Source organism: Podarcis vaucheri (assembly GCF_965113315.1).
Source record: "Podarcis vaucheri genome assembly, chromosome: 15".
Lineage (NCBI taxonomy): Eukaryota > Metazoa > Chordata > Lepidosauria > Squamata > Lacertidae > Podarcis > Podarcis vaucheri.
In genome coordinates, this window is record NC_138753.1 from 23,895,412 (window position 1) to 23,917,295 (window position 21,884).

A 21,884-nucleotide genomic window follows, 5' to 3' on the forward strand; every position below is an offset into this window, starting at 1 on the left:
AATCAATGCAAACTCAAAACTGCTTAAAATACCTTATTTAAATTTCTATCTCTCTTAGCCTATAGCTTTAGGAAGGCTATAACAAAATACAGACATTGCTATTAAACATGCTAAATGCACGCATGGTTCTAGTCCTGCAGATGGGGACAGAAGACAGTAAAGTATAAATAGATACAGTACATTGGGCTATTAAGAGACACAAACCTGGAAGGAATAAATGGACCATGGCTCAAAAGTGACTTTTGTGCCATGTGCACATCTAACACTTGAAACACAATTCACAATAAAGAAAACATTGGATTTGCCATAAACCATTAAAGGTATAAAGGTAACTCACGCCACAGTGGTGGGACCCAGTACCAAGCGTGTAACTTTTACCTGGACTCTGCATGCTGCTATCAGGAGTAGCTTGTTCTTCCTTTAATTTCTGCTGGTCTTCCTCCTCATGATCTTCCCTGCAAACCAAAGAGAGAAAACAAATCAACCACATAAAAAGTGGTATCACAATCCACAACTTACTTCTTTCTTTCTTTCTTTCTTTCTTTCTTTCTTTCTTTCTTAACCTGCCCGGTTATAATGTATGGAGTTTGAAAAGCAATACTAAAACCAGAGTGTGCGTGCCTGTGTGTATGTACATAAGCAAACACACAACTTACTCGCATGGCCCAGACGGCGGAAATGGAATTACGCTTCTACCTCGTCCAACTTTCACTGTTCCTGCCATCCGTGCTATGAGGTCCTGCCACCTGTAGATAAGTAAAAAAAAGAACTAGTGTAAAACATGATGCCCAAGAAAAAGAAGTGTGCAGAGTTTTAGCAAAACTGCTAACTGATTCTTCCTGCACTTCTTCCTCACATCTTTCTCATACACAGGGACAAGAGGTTTCAGTGCTGCTCACAACTCTTTCAACCTATCATTTCAGTTTGCCCCCGTCGGCCTAAATTTACCTTTGCCAGTTCCTTGCATACATTTTTTCCTTCTCTTAGGGTTGATGTGTGAGCAGAAGCAATAAATGACTGTTCAGTATGGAGAGAGGGAAAAACAGCTTAGAAACAAGAAGACTTGTCTCTGTGATGGCCAAGTAGCTAAGATTGCACAGGGTCTCCGTCACAATCACACAAACCCACGAAAGGAAATTCTTTATTCCTGGAGCACATGCTGCTTTGCTGTACATGTACTCAGTTGTCAAAAAGAAAAAAAAGTGGCTACTGGATGAGGGCTGAAGGGACCCAGAGCAGGGAGGGAAGCTGATGTGAGAAATCCCAGCAGCAGAGCACTGAAAAGGGGGAAATTGGTGACAAAGCACAGCATGTAGCTATTCTGGTTTCCCTAAATGTTTAAGGTACGCGCAATGACAAAAAATGCATAAAAACTAACTGATCCTGCTAACACCAAAGCCCTAAGAAATGTACAAATGCAGCAATGGGAGGGAGAAAGAAAGAAAGAAAGAAAGAAAGAAAGAAAGAAAGAAAGAAAGAAAGAGAGGTTAAAAGAAGTCAGGGAAGGCAACCCCTAGCAAAGGAGAAATAACTTGTTCTGTCTCACCTGCAGCTTCCCATTTACATTTTTTTTAAAAAATAATCTGCTAAGAAACTAACAACCACTGCTTCCATGCTGGCTAAAAAAAAGCTCCACAATGTGCAGTCTGCTTGGAAAATGCAAACTACTTCCAGCAATGTAAGATTTTACTGAGAAAAACTAGTCAGATTATTTGGCAACTGATGAATAAAGAGTTTATTCTGAACACCAGAAAACATTGCAACCCATTAAATATGCAGAGAATCGCTGCAGAAACTATCCCCAAACATATACCTCTAACTCCTGCGCTTAGAACTTAATAGCCCATTTGAGATTCCAAGTAGGTGAACAAAAACACACAGACAAAACTTGTCAGGCTGCTGAGATCTTTAGGTACACAGAAGAAGTCATTTTAATTGCACATTGCCTGTAGGAAAGACAGACTTGCAGATTTCTCTTTCTGCAGCAAACTTTTTAAATTTATAATTAATGCTCCTCACGCCTTTTCAGAACATTTGCAGTGTGCACATGAAGATGCTGCAGAATATGCCTTTTAAACTCTAAATCCTCTGTTACAGTCACCAAATATGTCTAGTGTGCAAGAGCAACCACTAAATATGCCATTCAGGATTAACTATTGAGTGGGAAGAAACATTATCAATTAGGGAAAGAAATTCAAGGCACATCCCAAGACACTCAACACAAAAGGCCCATTTGGGCCTCTTGCATGAATAATTTTAATCTCTGGCATAACCTGTATGACCTCTATCAGGAGAGATGGGGGAGTGCAACCCTGCTGGTCTCCTTGGCAGCTCGACAGTTTTTGATGCCACTGCTCATTGTATTCGTCTGGAATGACTCAGGGAGGCAGGAGTTGGAGGTACTTAATTATAGTGGTTCTACCACTCCTTCATGCAGGGTCACTAAGAGAAAGTGGTACTAGGAGATTGTTGCTTGGCTTCATGGCTTTGGGGCTATGGGAATCCACATGGGTCCATTCTGTGTCCTATGCTATTTAGCATCTATATGAAACCACTGAAAGTTGTCATCTGGGGATTTGGAGCACAATGTGATTGGTATGCAGATGACACACAGCTCTATCTCTCCATCCTATCTGAAGTAGGAAAGGCTGTGCAGGTGTTGGACCAAGGTCTGAAGGTAGTGAATGGCTCAGCTTATAAACTCAGGCTGAATTCTGGTAAGATGGATGTGATGTAGGTGGGTGATTCCTGTGTCTGGGAATTAGGCGTACAACCTGTCCTGAGACAAGATACACTCCCCCTGAAGGAAGAGCTTCATAGCCTGGCAGTAGCCCTGGATTCCAACTTGTCATTTGTCACTCAAGTGCCTTCTGTGGCTAGGAAAGCTTAGACATATTTGCCAGCTGCAGCTTTCCCTAGATCTGGATAACTTGCCCTCCGTTGTCCATTCTCTGGTGCCTTCCCACTTGGACTACAGTAAACAGCTGTGTGCAGGGCTGCCCTTGAAGACAATCCAATGGGAGCAGCAAGTTTAGAATGCAGTTACTAGGCTGGTAAGTGGGTAGCCTGATGGATGATGTGTCACCAGTTCTGAAAGTTCTGCACTGGCTACAAGTGAGCTACAAGTGGGCCAAATTCAATATGTTATTCCTAGCATATAAATCCCAAAATGGCTGGGGACCAAAGTACCAATGTTAGAAACTGATATATGAAAGCTAGAAGCTAAATGGCACCTTAAACTTAGATTATGGCCATTGCAACAGAGTGTCTAGGCACACTTTTTTATAACAAGAATACAAAGCTGAAAATCAATGAGCTGCAGCTAAAATCTTATGTTCATTTTTCACATGGTCTAGTCCTCATCTGAAGACTGCAAAAAAATAAATAAATAAAGCGATACTTCTCCTGCCCGCACCCCTAATATTCTTATGATGATCCCTTCTCCAGTCTTCAGAGTGTGGCTGGAAGTTGGGAAACTGAGAAAGGTCCTCCTTTTCTTCCAGCAGTGGCAGTTTTAATCTGAAATCTTAGGTGCAGTACTGCATCCAGAGCACAGAAACTACTCACATTAATGAAATTCCCTGTCGCAAAACGTGCCTAGAACAATGGGAGTTTTGAACACTGCAAAATACCTAAAATATTGGGGAAAGTACTAACCATCATCTTGGACTCAGCATGCGAGGCTTTGTTGGTGGGTTACTCAGTTGGCAGTACCCCTGAGAGGAACTTATTAGCAGCAGTTCCCCACTTGTAGAATGCCCTCCCTAGTGAGATGTGTCTGTTTCCTTCGTTACTGACTTTCAGGAGAAAATTTAAAATATTCCTCTTTGCCCAAACATTTGGCAGCTGAAACACACTGTCCTTGGCACCCATGAGATCACTGGTTAAGAATGTTTTTACAAATGTTTTTAAATTGTGTTTAGTAGCAGGGTTTTGTTTTTTGTAATGTTTTGCCATTGCTGCTTCTGCTGCCCTGGGCTTGTCCAGGAGGAAGGGCAGGATAAAAATCAAAGAAATAATAATAAAACAAGTAACATGGGAAAGGAAATTCTGAAAGCAAAGCTGTGGCCTGTTGACATAACTGTTCTGCAATGTTAGTTCCCCCTCCACCTTTGGGATTTGCTTCAAAGGTGTTAATTAGTGGCTGAAAGAGCAGTCCTCTGTGAAAACAGGATTTGAGTCAGGAGAAAGGAGCCTTGTAAATAACAGCCGAGCTATCATCTCTCATGCTACATAGAGGTGAGTTCAGAAACAGAAAGTATGAGAAAGTATTCAATTAGGGAAGCTGGCAGAAACCTCCCACTCACCCACCCCAACCACATTATAGGCTGCATTGTATGGTACTGTTAGGCGGATGGAACATAATTGACATAGCATTCAACACATGGTGGTGATTTCAGCTACTTAAATTTGCTTCAGGAAATATATTTGATAATAACAGAGTAAGGCTTTTTAAATGCATATAAATATGATCTTGTAAAATTGTACTGTAATATAATGGATTCTTCTGAGAAGATTACAGTAAAATAAGGAGAGAGTATATAATTCAATGAAAGCAAACAACGACCAGGGAATTACCAAAGATGAGGAGCAAAATTTATGAGATGCCCTCAATTTCCCCATGTCTTAAGATAGTAGGTATGTATGTATGTATGTATGTATGTATTTAAATCAGTATGGCATAGTCACTTCTGGTATCCCTGACCTTCTAAACAAACTCTTAATTAAAACACCATGCAGAAAGAGGAAATGACAATTTTCTGCTATACAAGACTTGAGGACTATTAAAACAAACAGCAAGAGGTTTGGATCACTGCCAACTCCCTGAAGCTGACAAATTTTCTAAGAGTCTCCCTTCTCTCTCTTAGCTGTAGCAGTTTTAAAGAAAAGGTGGGGACATGCCAAGACTTCAAAATTTCTATAAGCAGCCTAGATCACTTTTGCCCAGAAAAAAGCTGTTCCTTTTAACCTTGCATAATTTACTGCAGGGCACAAAATGCAGCAGAAACAGCAAATTGTGCCGTTTCATCAAGACTTCTAGCTTGAAGATTGTACCCTGCACCCTGCTTTTGAGTCAATTGAGACAGAAGTCCTAGAAGACCACCAAGCAAGAAGATGGCATTTATACTAGCTCATTTATTTTAGGAAAAAAGAAACAGGTTGTCCAACATTATATCTCACTGAAAGCAAGCATCCTATCTCTCTATTTGAATCATTACAAAATGTAACCAGATACAAGGTATTCAACCATCTAAGTTTGGAGGTGTTGCTGACTTAAGCTTACAACCAAGGCCAGCTCTATAGATGGGTAAGCTATGCAGGCTCCAATGCTGTAGACCAGCTGAATCCCTCTAAGTATATGCCCCATTCTTCCTAGCTGGAGAGGAGTTTAGAGCATTAGCCCAGAGGCTGTAAAGAGGGGGAAATCAGGAATTCTAAAAACAACTATACTACTTTGAGTGGGAAGCTGCTTCATAGATCTTGAACACAAGATTTATCTCCCTCCTTAGAAAATGATAAGCACACTGCATTGGCGATGACTGCCAAGCTCACTTACACAGTCTTTTCAGAAACCGTCTGTGCCACCAATTCATATATCTGGGCTCCATTCTCTGACATGGAGATGACAAAGAAGGCTTTGTTATCTGGGGGGAAATACAGAACAAGTTAAATCTGATGGCATCTTGTCTTGTTTTGTTTTACCTAGAAATCAGGAGGCATGTACTGTAGCTAGGGCTGGGGAGGAGAGCTCACACAAAGAACTGCATGAATACAGGATGGGATTTCATTTCTAGTGCTCAAAAATTGATGGCAGAGCAATGTTACTGCTCCCTATATTGACTTCTTGAATTCCCAAGAAGAAATATTACTGGAGTGTCTGCTCTGTTCAAATCTGCAGGGTGGTTATATACTGAGTGCACACTTGTGTTTAATCCAGCTATGTTATTTCCAACAAAAACAATAAGACCATAGTGTTGTCTGGCCATACTGTCCGAAACAATACATTTGAACAGAGACTGTTCCTCCTGGTATGAACAAAGCAGACACACTCTAAACCAACTGATGAACAATATTAAGCACATATAAGTTGCAGTCATGCACCCTAAATTAATGCAACTAACAAGCAAATCTAGGACCCAGGGGTGTCAAGTTTCTAGAAAGCATGGTAAACTGGATAGAAAGTTGGGCTTGCACCTGGAAGAATGAGCTTCAAGTCTGATATTTACCATGGATTCATTATGTGGCCTTGGAAAATAATAAACAGGGAATACCAGTGACCTACTCACATCATTACTGTGAGGACAGAAAACTAAAGGAGTGCTTTGGGAAGTAAATGTCGGAGCTACCTAAATGATACAACACAGCAGATGTAGCTAACAGCAAAGCTGTTCCAAGCTTAGGCAGGCATACTTCGGCAAAGTTTCAAAAGTAGAATGAGATAACATTAGGCTCATCCCAACAGACACAATCTTGCTTCAAGGCACTGATTGTGGGGAACATGGAGAGGGGGGAAACGTTCTCATACAATTTCCCTGTGCCGTTCAGGCTTGATCCAGTTACAAGGATGCATAAGCAGACTGTAATCAGATCTGCAGCTCTAGTTCAGTGTAGACTCATTTTTTCCACCTGAGCAATGGCTCTGTTAGACAAAACTACCTTCCTGAAACCATCTTTCTTCTGCCACCATCTGGCCCTCGGAGCTGCACTAACCTGTGGCCACCTGGCGAACCAGCACCGTATTCAGTTTGATGACAGGGCTGAATATATGCTTGCACTCTGCAGCAGAAGCCAGGATCTTGCTGTGACATCTCAGCACCAGTCTATCATCTTGCTTCTGTAAAAGCACCAGAATATCCTCCAACAGCAGCGTGTAGAGATCTGCAGTGGGTTATAAGGGCAGTCAGGAATGGGTTACTGATCACTCTCTGTGGCACATAGACGGCAAACCCACACAGACACAATAATCAGCAGTGTGCTCTCTCAGCAAGGCATGCAAATAATTCACCTTGGAACTACAGAGGGGATTGAATCATCTGGCATATCACTGCTGTGTCCTTGCATAATCTTAATGATCCTCCAACCCATTCCAAAATGCCTAGAAATAGCTTAATCAGCTTCAAGAAGCCTACATACATTATTGTTAGTAGCTAACTTGTGCAGGTGCACCTCCTAATTTTCCCCTTCTACTTAAAAATCTCACAAAAAGCCTGTCAACATGATATACATGATTACCAATTGTCTTGTCCCGATTCACCTTCCACGTCAGAGGCCCTTCATGGATCATCTTCTTCTTGGTTAAATCCAAATTCTGTCAACATAATACAGAGCAAAAAAGCACCATTCACAGGAGGTTCACCAATACTGACTGGAGGACTCCATAGTCTTTCAGACTATGACAGTTTAACATTAATAATGTGAAAACGAAAAGCAGTACCCAGTTAAAAGGCTGGAGTATAGCCCCAAGCAACTCAAAACCCGGGGGCACCTCAAAGACTATTCAGATAAATTGTAACAAGAGCCTTCATAAGCTAGAGTTCACTTTGCCAGATGCAGGACTTCTTGAATATTTTGATATCAGATAGTTAACATTTAGAATTCCTATGCCTACCTATAAAATTCTAGTATAACGATTGGAGTGGAAAGGTTTCCCTAGTCTGTACAAAGGCTCCATTCACCAAAAATGACAAACCATGACTTTCAGTTACAGAAGCAGTTGCAACCACTGGGCTTCCACATTTCCCCCTTCCACTACATTACATGAAGGGAGCTTTTGCTTCTAGCTTATGGAAAACCATAATTTGTTCTTTTGGCCACATGCAGCCAACTATGGTTTGTCATAATCTAGAAGTATTGTATAAATTTCTAATCTTCTCCCTTTATGCCCAAAGAGGGGAGGGGAGGACATGAACCCAAGGCTCTGCTCTAGTCATTTTCATAACAAACAAAGGACAGTCAGTAGAACCATCTATTTGGGGGCCCTATCATCTTTCGTCATATCACAAATCTGCAAATTAAACTGCTGATTCACCAAACTTCCATAGCCCACCCTTGGTCCTATGAATATGACATCCTATAAATCAAAAGCACGAAAATGAACCAACAGGGGTTACAAATATATAGGTACTTGCAAGGTCATGTAAGTTCTCAATGCCTGTCACGCACCTGAAAGTTTCCAATACTGAGACGTTATGCATGTAAAATAGAATTTTTATGAGCCCTTCCTTTCTGACCTTTCAAGCACTGCCATCACAAACTTAACATTTCATGATCACCTTGAATTCTTTATATCACAGTTTACAGTTTGTAGTACTTTTCTGGTAGAATTTTAAACTTCATGGTATTACAAGCTACTGAATGATATGCTCTGAATTTCAGAACATGCATGAACCTAAGTAATTCCGAGATTCTTAGAAATGCACAATTAAAGAAACATATTCCTGGAGAGTACTTATAGGAATTTTTATAACATACCTGCACATGTATATCCCACAGTGCAAGTCAGCTAACTGGCTTAAAAGTTACTTAATTCATTAAAGCGCTGCTGGTCTTTTATGGGTTAGAAAAAGGCACTTGATCAGATGAAACTTCATGCCTTTATTTTTGTCAATACAATGCATAGCAAAACCTAACAGATCTCTGTGTTTTAACTGGTGGGCCTTGTAGCATTGACTGATATTAAATCAACCCCTTCCCTACTCTTCACTAAGAGATTCCATATTGGGCAGGTAATAAATGTCAAAAACCAACTACTGTCAGCTAACACGAAAACTCTATGCTCCTTTGGAAAGAAAGGTGGGTTAGAAATTTAATAATAAATAAATAAATAAATAAATAAATAAAATAAAATTAAAATAATGAAATAAAATATGGAAGTCTAATAGAGCTTACAAAATGAGGAGCAGCAAGAAGCTGAAAGTCTTGTAGGAGAAAAACAATAGTAAGTAATAACTCCAGGGAATATGTAGCTTCATGCAAGATGCAAGCACCACCACCGGTACATTCCATAGGCTACAAATATTGTATGTGGTGACTCTGGAGGTGGCGCTGGTGGCAAAAGGATCTAAGAATATATTAAAATCTGATGAAATTGACAGGGCTCGTCTCACAATGTTTCCACTCACCCTGAATTCATCCAGCATAGGGCCCTCCAACTGCTTCAAGTAGGACAAATCAAGACGGCGCTGGTAGTCTTCCAAATGCTATACATGAAAGAGAAAATTAAGCCAATTACATTGGCGTGACTAAATGGCTGCATCCAGGCAACAGCACTTGATCTCAATTTGGGATCCCTTTAGGAGGACAGTTGCACATATGTTGTCTCCATCCTCTTGCTATGGATATTACACACCACGGCAGCACCTCTCACTCTTATCTTCTCCAGACCAAGACCCATGGACCTCCCCCTTCCTCTCACCTGCTTATTTTCTGCTTCTTTGACAGCTTGGTTCACATAATTGAGGATCTGCCGACAGTGATCTGCTGCTTTCTTCACTTTCTCTTTCTCCCCAGGTTGTTCTAGAAATGAAACAGTGATCAAGACAGTTGTCTCCAGAGAATAGTCCACAAAGGTACATGTAGAAGTTGTCACATTCTACTTGACTCAATTAACAATAAAAAAGAGCATTATGCTGACTGTGTATATAATATTCTCTGATTACTATGCCTCCTTCTCATGTTACAACTTAAAAGATCTAGAAGTGTGACAAAAAGTCACTGCTGTGTTTCCTAACATATCATTAGCACACGTCATGTACATTGTTGGCGTCAAATGAGAGCTGTATACTGTATAGCTCACTCTCAAGAATCTCAACCCTGCTATTAGGATAAGCTGTGAACAACACATATCATCTGTTATTGACATGAGAAAAGGAGTGCATCTCTGGGGGTGAAGTCAAATGTTAAGTTCTGAAGCCTCTCTCATGAATGAGTATAGCTGCAAGGTAGCAGAGGTTTAGGATCAGTTTTCCTTTTCCTAAGATGGGCTATCTTTACAGGTTGATGAGCCCCCACAAAAGTATTACATAGTATTACACAGATGCACTTTAACCAAAATTTAGCAAGGTTCTGTTTCATGCATGCTACAGCAATTAAGAATATAGAAAGGCAGCAATAGCAATGACAAAACAAAGCGCTCATAGTTCTTCCATCCCGAGTAAACTCACAGGGATGCTTTACAATTATTTCAGCAGAATTTAATAATTTTTGAATTACATTTTTATTGACCAAGGGAAAGTAGTTTACCTCCCCAATTCAGAGAAAGACATTTGGCACTTGAAAGAGGAAAAGTGGCAATACGTTAGGGGCAGGGACTGACGGTACTGAATAGAGTGAGTCATGGATGTCAGGTTCCTTTTGAAACCCAAATTGTTCTTTTGCAGCTGCTGAAGTCCCAACCACTCACTAATTGAAAGAGCTATATGGTACCTGTGTACTTTGCAATGTTATCCAGCAGAAGGGGATATTTGGTCAGCCTCTGCATCTCAGTGGGAATTATATCTTTCAGCTGCAGTCGGCGACAGAGTGGATTGCTCTCAGCATCCTAAATTTAAACAGCATAATAACAGCATTTGTCATTTTTATTAAGGCCATAATTACCTGAATGTGTACTGTCTATTCATCATATAAATGTCTTGCTGGCTCACATTTTTGGCAATTAAATACAAGTCAAGGAACGCTAAGATTTATCAGACAGACAACACAGCCCTGTTGTACTGGGCAATTATATAGAGGAAAGGCTCATCACAAAAACTGGCGGTGGCTTCCTTCCCTCATTACTTCATATGGACCTGATATCATCAGCAATCAATCTCAGTCACCTACTTAAAGAGGAGCCGTCTTAGTCTTTAGTGCCATGGAGAAAATGCACTACACATTTTTCAGAACTCACACTGCTTCCAAATTGCCAGACATTCCAACCAATGTGAAAAGGCTTTTCCTCAGTAATGGATTGCATAAACCCAACCACATCTCCCCTCATTGCTCAACAAGGAGTGCTACGCTTACTCTAGTTTAAGATAACTAACATTTCACACTTCTAAGAGCATGTTGTGAAGTCCTACTTTGGGAGCTGAGAACTTAAGTGCCTGCAGACTAGATGTATTGGACAGTCTTCAAGTCCATCTAAATGGGTCCTGCCATCTCACACGCTTGACGTGGAGCAGTGCAAGCTGGGTAGCACATCCTCTGACTTGCTAAGCTCACCAAAGGAATGTCTTGGATATCTTCTAGTTCACTGTACTGTATAAACCAACTCCCATTTGGTCTGAAATCAGAGATTGACGTATTCCGCACAGCATTTAGGATTAAGATTCTTCTACCAAAGATGGCAGTAAAAAAAACAATCCACATTGGTTTATCCTAATCTACGTGTACCGGTCCTCTAGCAGGTATAAGATAGATTTATAACAATCAAAATTACCTGGACAAAAGTCTGGAAGCGAGAGTCCTTTTTCTGCCGTGACTTGATCACCTCCAGAGCAAAGGGCTGGTTGCTACAGAAAGTGCCAGTGGCTTGTTTCATTTTCTCCTCCCCTGCTCCACTGAACTGAGACAAGAAACCAAGGGAACCAAATGTAGCAAAGCACAAAGCACGAAAGGTCATATAATGACATAAAGACTAGCATGCCCTGTTATTCTGTTAACAAAGGAGATGTTGTCAAAAATGTATCCAAAACACGGCCGAGTAGTACAGTGGTACCTCGTGTTAAGTACTCAATTCGTTCCGGAGGTCCGAACTTAACCTGAAACTGTTCTTAACCTGAAGCACCACTTTAGCTAATGGGGCCTCCTGCTGCCGCTGCGCCACCGGAGCACTATTTCTGTTCTCATCCTGAAGCAAAGTTCTTAACCCGAGGTACTATTTCTGGGTTAGCAGAGTCTGTAACCTGAAGCGTCTGTAACCTGAGGTACCACTGTACCTCAGAAGAACAGCCTTCTATAGCCCCTATTCCCAGTTCTCACCATTGGTCCATCTTTTCACATAAAAAATTGGAAGAAGGAATTCATGTTATGGTTTAAGTTTTGGATTCCTGTGAAGAATGGCCCATGTAAAACTTAATAAATGGTGATATAGAAAGTAATTTAATGCCAAGTAGATATGGGGGCTACTTATTTTTGGGTGGTATCATGGTGGGGTTAGGGTAACTATAGCTTGCTGAATGCCATTACTAGCACATGCCTACCTAGAATTTCTATGATAAAAGTCTTGTCTCAGGAATGTAGTCTGACAATAGTTTTAATAAGCCATATAAGATCTTGATTCTTCTTGGAATAAAAGGGGGGGTTAATCTGCAAAACTGATGAAGGAATTTATAACTTGAACGTTTCTACAGTGGTTCGTTTCCAGTATCACTTCAAGTTTTATGCTATCTGAACTTCCCAGACAACTTTTAGAGAGATAAACAAATCCTCCCCCGTTTTGTAGGTCACCTTTGAGCTAAATGACTCATTCATTTATTGTTAATTGAATAAAAGAAGTGCTCAGATAGATGGATACACTGTAAGAGAAATGAAACACGTACACCATACTGAACTCCCTTCATCTTGCACAACTCTTGACTCCCCCAGATCAATGCTATTCTTTCAGAAATAAAGAATTCCTGATAATGGGTTCTTAGACTAGACAAATTGCCAATGTTGACCTGTGGGCTCTATTTGCTACTTCAATCTTTGGTTTCTCAAAACATTTCAGTTTTCAGAAGGAAAGGGGGCGGGAAGCAAACAGAATTCAGTTTACCCAAGTTAACAAGTCCTCTCCAATTTGATCAATAACTGACGTTTCGTTCCTTTTCCTCACTGCTTTCATCTGCTCATTCAATCCAGCTAAATAACCAAGAAAAAGAAGAGAGAGGAAATTACCAACCAATTTCAAACTATTGATGCAATTGCTCCAATCCAATGACGCCTGATGTGCTTGAGAGCAATAAAGAGCTTCCATGTTTAGGCAAACATTGGCCAACCAGTTCAGAGGTAACCCTCACTGTGCTGCCCCTTCCATGTGAGTTGAGTCAAAAGTCCCTGCTTGTGTCAGAAAGCCAAATGCACACCAGAAACTTATGGAGCTTCGTATCAAGAAAGAAAGGCTTCAGATATTATAGAAAATTGGAAACCCAAGAGCAGTATTTTGTAAATATTGCATATCCAATTACTGTTCTGTAAGGTCTCCCTGTTGGGTAAGTTGCACACAGTTGTCTATTACCTCAGGGTTGCTCTTACTTCAACACAGCCGCATTAGGAGCCTGTGCATATTGCCACTACTGTTTTAAAGCAGGGTTGAAAGCCGTTAGATGCCCTCACTCACCATGGAGCTGGAGGATATCTTCCACATTTGAAAATATTTTCCGCAAGTCAGAGTGAGGTAAGATCCCTTCACGGGACACACGCTGATAGAAGACCTGATCAAGAACCTTCAGTGTTCGGACATGAGCACGCTCGGTGTAAAATAACTCTAGAAATAGACAAGAGAGGTGAAATGGCCTTTGCATGGAAAAACCAAAAAGGATGGGAAGAAATTAAACAGTTTAAAATCTGGAGCTGGAGAATCAGATTTAGACAATTTCAGGAAACAGATCATCTTGCATAGTCAGCAGCTTTAATCTATGGGGAAACTCTGCTTGTTTTTGAGGGCTCCCAAGAGGGAAAACTGAATATGCAAAAAAAGAAGATGTGTTAATGATTGCATTTGGTCCCAAGTAGTGTATTAGCTTCTTCTGGACAAAAAGACTATAGATTTGCATGCACTGAGATTAAGAAATATTCCAGAAAGCTCTGGATTTATATTCAGATCATGCCTTTCAAAAATATTAGACTGCCTTTTGTAGAAGTCTGAAAAGCCTTCAGGCTGCTCTTTGAGCTGTTCCACCACCTTTCAATCTATCTCGGCTAGATCCTGACCTTAGAAGCTGAACCAGGATAGCCTCCATCCGTCCTTCAACATCTGTGTACCTGGATTTCTAAAGCTGAAGTTTGTGAAAAAGATCAATTCCTACTCAGAGCAATCTAATGAAGACAGAGGTGGTACTGGCATGTGGAGGGTTGGACAATCTAAAGTAAATCTGATCAATGCAAAATAAAAACTTACCATTAATCACTTCCTGCCGTTTAATCTCAGAGGGTTTCAGGCCAAGCAGCACCTCACGGCTCACAAGCTGCTGCCAGTTGGGTGGGTCTGTCTCCATGTCAAAATCAAAGAGCTCATCTTCACTCTGATTATCCACAGCACCCACACTGTCCATCCTGTGAGAAGGGAAGTTTCAGTGAAATATTTTAATTTTAGGAATGGACTTTGTGGGATGGGAAGAATAATAAATGTAAGCTAATAATAAAACACCCCAGAGACTTGATCAAAAAGCCTGTCTTGTGGTTAGAGAAATGGAATGTGTAGATGCCCTCTGCAGATAAAAGCTGCAGCCAGAAACTAAGTGATTTAACTAAGGCAACATTGTAGATTAATGCAAAGGGGTGGAAATCTCTCCTGAAAACATTCCGGTACTGTATTAAAATCTGCAAGTTTTCAAGATGCATTTTTTATTGACACCTTATCCTTATATCAAGCAGTCCTGCATTGTGCCTAGGTATCCAAACAGAACTTTATATTAATGTATTTGAATCTGAAAAATAATAATAATAAATATATAAAATAAAATAAAATTATACCCCACCCATCTGGCTGGGTTTCCTCAGCCACTCTGGGCAGCTCCCAACAGAATATTAAAAACACCTCTAAACACCTGAAGCCCTCCCTTATCTGAAGGCAGCACAAGCAGATATTTATTCTAGCGAACTCTGCCTAATTCAGGTATCACTGACAAAATCTGCTTTCACATTTGTACTCACTTGCGGAAAGATTTTGGTGTTCCTGATTCTGCTAACCTAGAAGGGAAATAATTATTTATCAAACACTGATTGATGGAGAAAGGCAACCAGTCACAAATCTTATAGCATGGTCTAAAACAAAAGTTCTAGGTTGTGCATAAATGTTCCATACCATCTAGGAGTGTGTTATGCTACATGTAGAGTTAGAGAACAGGTTAGAAATTTAGAACACCATTGCCTTTCTAGGTTTCTACGTAGATTGGTGCCCCATTTTCCTCTCACCCACACCCAGAACAAAGGCTGGGCAATGATGACTTATCCTCAAAGCTAAGACTTGCCTGTCAAACTCTCCTTCCTCTTCCTGCAAATGGTCAAGTGGTGGAGATGGGAAATCAAAGACGGTATTAGGTGTACGAGGCGTACCATCCAGAGAGTCACTAGATGATGGAGTTTCTCCAACTTGCTTCGACCCTAAAAAAATAAAATAAGGGTTTTCTCTCTCAAATTTTGATCAATCACATCCATTTCAAAAATTGCTTCTTGTCTCCATCTCATTTCTCTGAACCGCCATCACCAAGCAAGAAGTAACTGAGTCTTCAGCAGTTAGGGACCTACAACAATCCCAAAAGGACTGCAGCCTACATGTTGGTGAAATTCTGGTGGCAGTTTAACATTCTGGGAAGAGCGCATTAAGCACATAGTTTTTAATCTTATTTTCTTTTCACCTGTTTCGCTATCCTTGCTCCCTTCCTGGGAAAGAAACGTTCCAGCAGCTTGTGGAGACATGAGGTTAGCAGGTGGGTAGGCTGCATCTGTGCCATCGCTGGACCCACTCTGGCGCATCTTGACAGAGTCTTGTGGCTCTGGACTGACGGAGGAAGGTGTGGATAAGTGCTTTGGATGGCGCTGCTTTTGCATTTCCATGGCTCTGCCTACTGGATAGACAAGAAGCAAACAGCTGCAGAGAGATTGTGTTTTCACTCAAATAATCCACCCCACACTAGCAATGCTCAGCTTTGGGACAATCCAGTCAGGATGCTAGAAAAATAATATATTTCTTCATCTTACATACTTGCATAGCTGTCATGGCGGCTTGGCCTCCTTGGGGGTCCCAGAATATTGGGGAAGACTCTCCTCTTCTTTTCATCTCCTTCCTTCTCTTTCTTTATACTCTGCTGTTGTTGAAAGAAAGTCAAAGAGAGCATTCATTGAGGCAGCCTTCCCACATGAACCCAGTTAAAAAGAATTTTTCATTAGATGTTCGGAACCATGGACACAGGTGAATTGTCTTGCAACACCCTTGTTAGTTCAGAATTATTTTCCACTGTGCAACTGATTTCCAGTGAGGCAAAATGCCTTTGCAGGCTAAAGAGGATTTCTGTGATCTCAATTAGATCCTATATTGCCAATCAAGAAGTGCAAGTAGCTTCTAATGAAGTATGCTCTAGGAGATAGCGGAAGTATTTAGTAACAGTTAAGACCAAGGTTCTATTAAGGTCAACTACTGTTTTTCATTAGTCTGTCTGCCCGCCAAACTTAGCTGGATAGAAATTCTAACCAAAGATGTGCCACTATTACCTTTATTTTTGGCAGGAACCCAATCCGTCGCTTCTGATCTAGCCCCCGGGGCTCTTTGACTCTCACACCAAGATGTTTCATGTAGGTGAGAACCACATATTGTATGCTTGAACTGTAGGTAAGGTCAAACAGAAATATAAAATATATTTAAGCCACTTAAAAAGTAGTATCAGGTTGCTTGAATTAAGCAATGGGGAAATGAGAGAGTAGCAAATTTTTTTTCTCTTCACTTAAGGACTTGTCTGGCATCGGAGCATCAGTTTGTACTGCTTCTGCACCACACATTGATACCCTTATTAATGGCCAGCATATCTATTCTGCTTGTAAAGAAATAATAAGACTGATGACTACTACCGCATTGGCCCAAATATAAGCCACACTTTTTTTCCAATTTAAGACCCTGAAAAGTTAAGGTGTGGCTTATATTTGTGACTTTTTACCACATGCTGCAGAAAGCTGCTTGGCGGTGGGGGTGGGGGGAGCAGCACGCCTGCCTCCCAGCTGGTTGGTGGCGAGTGCTCCCTAACTACTTGGCGGTTGAGGGGAGTGTTGTGCCCACTTCCCAGCTGGTTGGCGGTGGTGGTGGGGAGCATGCACAGGCCAACCAGCTAGGCAGCGTGCACACCACCAACTAGCTGGGAAACGGGCACACCGCTCTCCCCCATCGCCAAACACCATGGGAGTGTGCACACCGCCAACCAGCTGGGAGGCAGGCACACCGCTCCCCCCCACACACACACTGCCAAGCAGCTAGGGAGTGCATGCAGCCTCCCGGTTGGTTGGCGGTGCGCATGCTCCCTAGCTGGTTGGCCTGTGCATGCTTCCCCCCCCCCAAGCAGCTAGGGAGTGAGCGCACCACCAACCAGCTGGGAGGCAGGCACCCAGCTCCTCCAGCTTGAGGAGCGGGGCACCAAGTGTCAGCACTGGCTTGGTGGCTGCACTCACAAATAAGCCTTGAATTTTAAGGGTGCGGCTTATATGCAGGTGTGGCTTATATTCGGGCCAATGCGGTATTAGAACCTGTTTATGCAGCTGGAAATTGAAAGAACACAGGAAGCTGCCATACACTGAGTAAGACCATTGGTCCAGCTAGATCAGTATTGCCCACACTGACTGACAGCAGCTCACTGGGGTTGCAGAGAGGGGGCATTCCAAGCCCTACATGAAAATGCTGGGAACTGAACCTAGGACCTTTTGCATGCAAAGCATGTACTCTACTGCTAAGCTACGGAGAAGTTTACATAATCATGTAGAAAGTGAACTAGAAGTTATTGAAAGCAAAATATACCTGATTTGCAAATTTACTGATTGCTGCCAGAAAGTAAAAAGAAACAAAGGGCTGGGGAGCTTTTCACGCTAGAGAAAGATAGGAGTCATAGCGCTTAGAGTACTGAGTTTACTGCGTACGGCTTAGAACTTAGAAGTTAAATATGCCCACACAGCCAGCAGAGGGCTCTCTCTGCCTGGTCACGACACAGACAACACTGAGCAGGATTGTGACAAAGGCACTACTAAAAACAGCAGCTCCGAAACTATTTGCTTACCTCTTCTCTTCTTCAATGGGTTGAGACGTCATCCTGCAAAGGAAAGTGGCAGAAGAAGCCAATTAGCAGTCGCATCATCATCCTGTTCTCTCTAATTCTGCCTGACAAATACTGAATTACCTATCAGACCAAATTTTTACAGAATGGTATTCTTTTTGAATACCATTCAAAAAGGTCCTTTGAAAAACTGAATCCTGGTTAGGACTAGATATGAGCCTTATTACAACAAAATGCAGCTGTGATAGACATCATCATTAAATTCCCTTCTCTGCTTATGGGATCCCGAGATACCACATCCAACACATGCACACTTACAGCACTTCTTCAATTTTGGTAATGATCTGCTCTGCACATGCTCTCTCCTTCTCCAGTGTGCTCCGGTCACGAAAACGTTCTGCATCCAGCTTGGCTAGCTCTCCTTCTGCCATGGTCAGCCCCATGCTGCGTTTCTGTCTGAATACATAGGGGAACAGCAGCCTGAATAAAATTACTGGGAAGCAGAACGGAAGAAATGTACACCCATCACTCAGGGCAGCTAACATGTGCCCTCGGGGCATCATAGCCAGTCATGCCACTATCAAGCTTGTACCCTTGAGCAATCTGCTTCCAACAGACTGTACTTCACACTGCAGAAGGTGAAGCTAACAAGTACTTCAAAGTTGTAAGCTTGCAGTGCAGCAACCTTAACATGAAACACTGATTTTTACACACAGTGACCAGTAAGTACTGGTGTAAACAATCTATGCTGAGCACAGGAACTGCTGGGTCACTGTGAAGTCAGTTGCTATGCCTGTGCCAGCCAGTTGGTTTCCCTGTCAGGCATGCACAGAATATTAATACTAGGCTAGAAGACCTGCTCATGAAACAGCAACAATAACTGCCTATCTTTCTTTAATGTCACAGAAATGAGTTTCTTGGACTCTGGAAGTTTCCCACACAGAGAATTTATCTCGGCAAAAAGAAGTTCTGAATTTTGAAGAGGAATATTTTTAAAATGATAATAATTATTTTACAGCGGTCAATTTCACTGAAAAGCAGAGACTTTCTCTTCCCAGGAAGGACTGACTCTATGGAGGTCAGCTGCTTGGCAGGGCAGCTGAAAAGAGCTAAACAGGAAAGGCTGAGGCCGCAACCCTTCCTACTGCTCCTTCTGCTGCTGTGAAAGGGCAAAAGCCAACCCTCTCCAAAAGGCTTCAATGCTTTGGCCCATGCTCTAGTCATCCCATACTGGGACCATGCCAGAAGGTCAGAAAGAAGATGCAGAATTACTCCTTGAAGCCAGCAGAAAGCCACACAGAATCAATATATACCTAAAATCTTCAAGGTGCCTCTGGACTTCGGGAAAAACTTTATCTTGCATAGTTTGAATATAGTGGCGGTGCAATTCTTCAGGAATCAAGTCTAGCCTTCTCTTTTCTGCAGGTAAAAGGAAGAAATGTCAATCTGTTTCACTCAGAATGAAAGACTTCTCTGTGATATATTTTTTTCTTGGGTCCTGAAGCATGGATTATCTTCCTGCCCAGTTACCAAAGGATTTAGCAGCCCACAGCAGGCCTGCATTACATAAACACCAATGCAATTTCTTTCTGTCTCCCAAATTCAGCTCTGTGATATTACAGGGAGTCTTGTGAGGACACAAAACCCCTTCAGTATAGGTGCTTATCAGAAAGCATTCTCAAGGCAAGATTTAAAATAATCTTACCTAGATCTGCAGAAATTTCTTCTGGGACTGGGACTTTCAGATTCTGCAACAATAAAAAGATACAAGTGAAATCAATCAATCAGTCTAGGCACCTTCACATCCTCAGAGATGTCCTCCAACTGCACATCATCTCAGGGTGTGTACATGCATGCATGCATGTATGCATGCACACGCGCGCGCACACACAAAGCATGAGGCATACAACCTTTTACTGTGTTGGGTCCCTTGATCGAGACTGTTATGAACTGGTTCACGTGTCACATTAGTTTTAGATTCACATGAAACTATGGCTTAATGTGAATAAGCCATTATTGTGATGTCCCTTCCCTTCTACTGCTGCTGGGCTGCAGACCAAACAAACCAAGGTCTGCATTTTCCAAATAAACAACAAGCCAGATTCCGACACATTTCATCTGTGGCATGGCAGCTGCAGGAGAAGAAGGGGAGCACCGTGGAAACTTGTTCACAGTAAATCATAGTGTGTTTTAAACTTTGGTTTAATGTGATATGTAAGGTGAGCAAAGATCCACACCTAAAAATTAATTAGTTGGTTTAAGAACTACATCTAAATATTAATCTGCCTTGGAAATATAAGGGACTCTGCTTACTCTGCCTCAATGTGAACATTTGGTTACAGAGCAATTATGATGATTTAAAGTTAAAACTTGCTCCCTGAGACCATCAAATCAAAGATCAGTAAAGCAAAATTAGTTGCAATCAGTAATACATATAGGAAGAATGGTATGCGTGCTTTGGAACTTACTGCAGCTCGATCCAAGAAGAACTGGTTAAACTCACTAAAGACACGCCGAGTCTCTTTGGAGTTTGTTTGTTTGTACAGGTCCGCAAAAAGATAGCAAAGCTATGAGGAAAGAAAAGGATTTTTTAAAAGGATATTCTAAAGGAGTTACAATTTCCTTCGAGAAACACAAGACCAGCACCAGCAGCTGAGTTGCTTTGAGCATTAACTTCATTTCTGAACTAAATTTAAAATCTGAAAATAAATAAGGGTTTTTCTTCCTGAACCCAAAAGGCTATAACTGCATGGAAATAGGTTAAATAGAAATTCAAAATCCATTAGATCCACAACATGAAACTACATCTAGAATGGCATCTTACCAATGAAGCAGGGTCAAACTGGGACACGACATGATGCAGGAAGACAGACAGGTGAGCAGGGCGAGATTTCAACAGCTCTATATTCTGGAAACAGCTGCACTGCCCATTGATCTGTACATACAGATGAGACAATATCAGAACCAGCATATCCAAGATATCTGCCTCCTCCCTCCCTCATTTTGTTGATTCAGAAAAACTTGGCATAAGCTTGCTTCCTTTTCCTTTCACACTACCCTGCATTTTAACACAGTTTCTAAACACACACATTTAACCTCCTTAGAAATCTCCAGTCAGTCAAAATACTTTGGAAGAGATGGGCTTATTTATTTATTTTAATATAAATGCTACTTTTGATTCATATGATTACAAATATCAATGTGGTTCACATTATACATAAAACAATTGAAATCAATAAATATCAACAGCAGAAACATCCAAATTTATAATTTCAGGAACTAAAGCAGCCAGAACAAACAAACAAAAAAAGGAGGGGGGGGAATATCCTCCTCCATCTAAGGCACTCTCCAACAGGGACAAAGGATTATTTTGCTTTACTGCCAGTTTCGTTCTAAAGGTGTAGACCATTATAACTGGTAGGTTCTGCAAAGCAATATTATATTTTTTATTATTATCAAGGTCCTGATGACCGGGAAAATCAAAGGCCACTTTCCTACAGAAGGGAAGCAGGGTTAGAAATGACAACCACAAATCCCACCCCTCTTCTGTACCAGGACTAGAAAATTCAGTAAAGCCACTAAGTTAAGCATATTTACAAATCAGGATAGGAAAAATGGCTCCCAGCCATTTTAAAACAAAAAAATCCCAATCAATTACTGCTGGCTAAGGTCAGCCTATCAATGAATCCTCTAACAAGTTTAATAGAATTTTCCCAAGAGGGGCTCCTACCACCACCAAAACAAAATCCTGCATGAACAAACCTGTCACTTAGCCATAGGGAAGCAATCACACCACAACCAGCCTTTTACAATAAGAAGAGAACAGTTAAAACTTCACCTGCTCCTGTTCACCATCAAAGTCGTCATCTTCTGCTCCTATGATTGGAGGTGCAATACGACTGGAGGGACTTCCAATACTGGATTGAGAGTCCTAGCATTGACAAAGGAAGA

General features: G+C 41.4%; 1 protein-coding gene across 3 annotated transcripts in view; it reads right to left on the reverse strand.

Annotated features, from left to right (window-relative positions):
- Positions 1 to 21,884, reverse strand: part of ARHGEF12 (Rho guanine nucleotide exchange factor 12) — a 98,883-nt gene that overhangs the window by 11,087 nt on the left and 65,912 nt on the right. For 2 of the 3 annotated variants that reach the window (XM_082200930.1, XM_082200928.1), the window contains 24 exons: positions 21,772 to 21,864; positions 20,758 to 20,868; positions 20,402 to 20,500; positions 19,639 to 19,681; positions 19,247 to 19,352; positions 18,252 to 18,389; positions 17,937 to 17,969; positions 16,393 to 16,504; positions 15,887 to 15,989; positions 15,540 to 15,749; positions 15,153 to 15,285; positions 14,836 to 14,871; positions 14,081 to 14,235; positions 13,301 to 13,447; positions 12,737 to 12,822; positions 11,420 to 11,545; positions 10,426 to 10,540; positions 9,416 to 9,516; positions 9,123 to 9,200; positions 7,234 to 7,309; positions 6,712 to 6,879; positions 5,558 to 5,645; positions 657 to 746; positions 379 to 455 (listed from right to left, as the gene is read on the reverse strand). In XM_082200930.1, coding sequence (XP_082057056.1) covers positions 379 to 455; positions 657 to 746; positions 5,558 to 5,645; positions 6,712 to 6,879; positions 7,234 to 7,309; positions 9,123 to 9,200; positions 9,416 to 9,516; positions 10,426 to 10,540; positions 11,420 to 11,545; positions 12,737 to 12,822; positions 13,301 to 13,447; positions 14,081 to 14,235; positions 14,836 to 14,871; positions 15,153 to 15,285; positions 15,540 to 15,749; positions 15,887 to 15,989; positions 16,393 to 16,504; positions 17,937 to 17,969; positions 18,252 to 18,389; positions 19,247 to 19,352; positions 19,639 to 19,681; positions 20,402 to 20,500; positions 20,758 to 20,868; positions 21,772 to 21,864 — 2,524 coding nt within the window. The remainder of the gene's footprint in view (positions 1 to 378; positions 456 to 656; positions 747 to 5,557; positions 5,646 to 6,711; positions 6,880 to 7,233; positions 7,310 to 9,122; positions 9,201 to 9,415; positions 9,517 to 10,425; positions 10,541 to 11,419; positions 11,546 to 12,736; positions 12,823 to 13,300; positions 13,448 to 14,080; positions 14,236 to 14,835; positions 14,872 to 15,152; positions 15,286 to 15,539; positions 15,750 to 15,886; positions 15,990 to 16,392; positions 16,505 to 17,936; positions 17,970 to 18,251; positions 18,390 to 19,246; positions 19,353 to 19,638; positions 19,682 to 20,401; positions 20,501 to 20,757; positions 20,869 to 21,771; positions 21,865 to 21,884) is intronic. The other variant, XM_082200929.1, reaches the window with a different exon arrangement.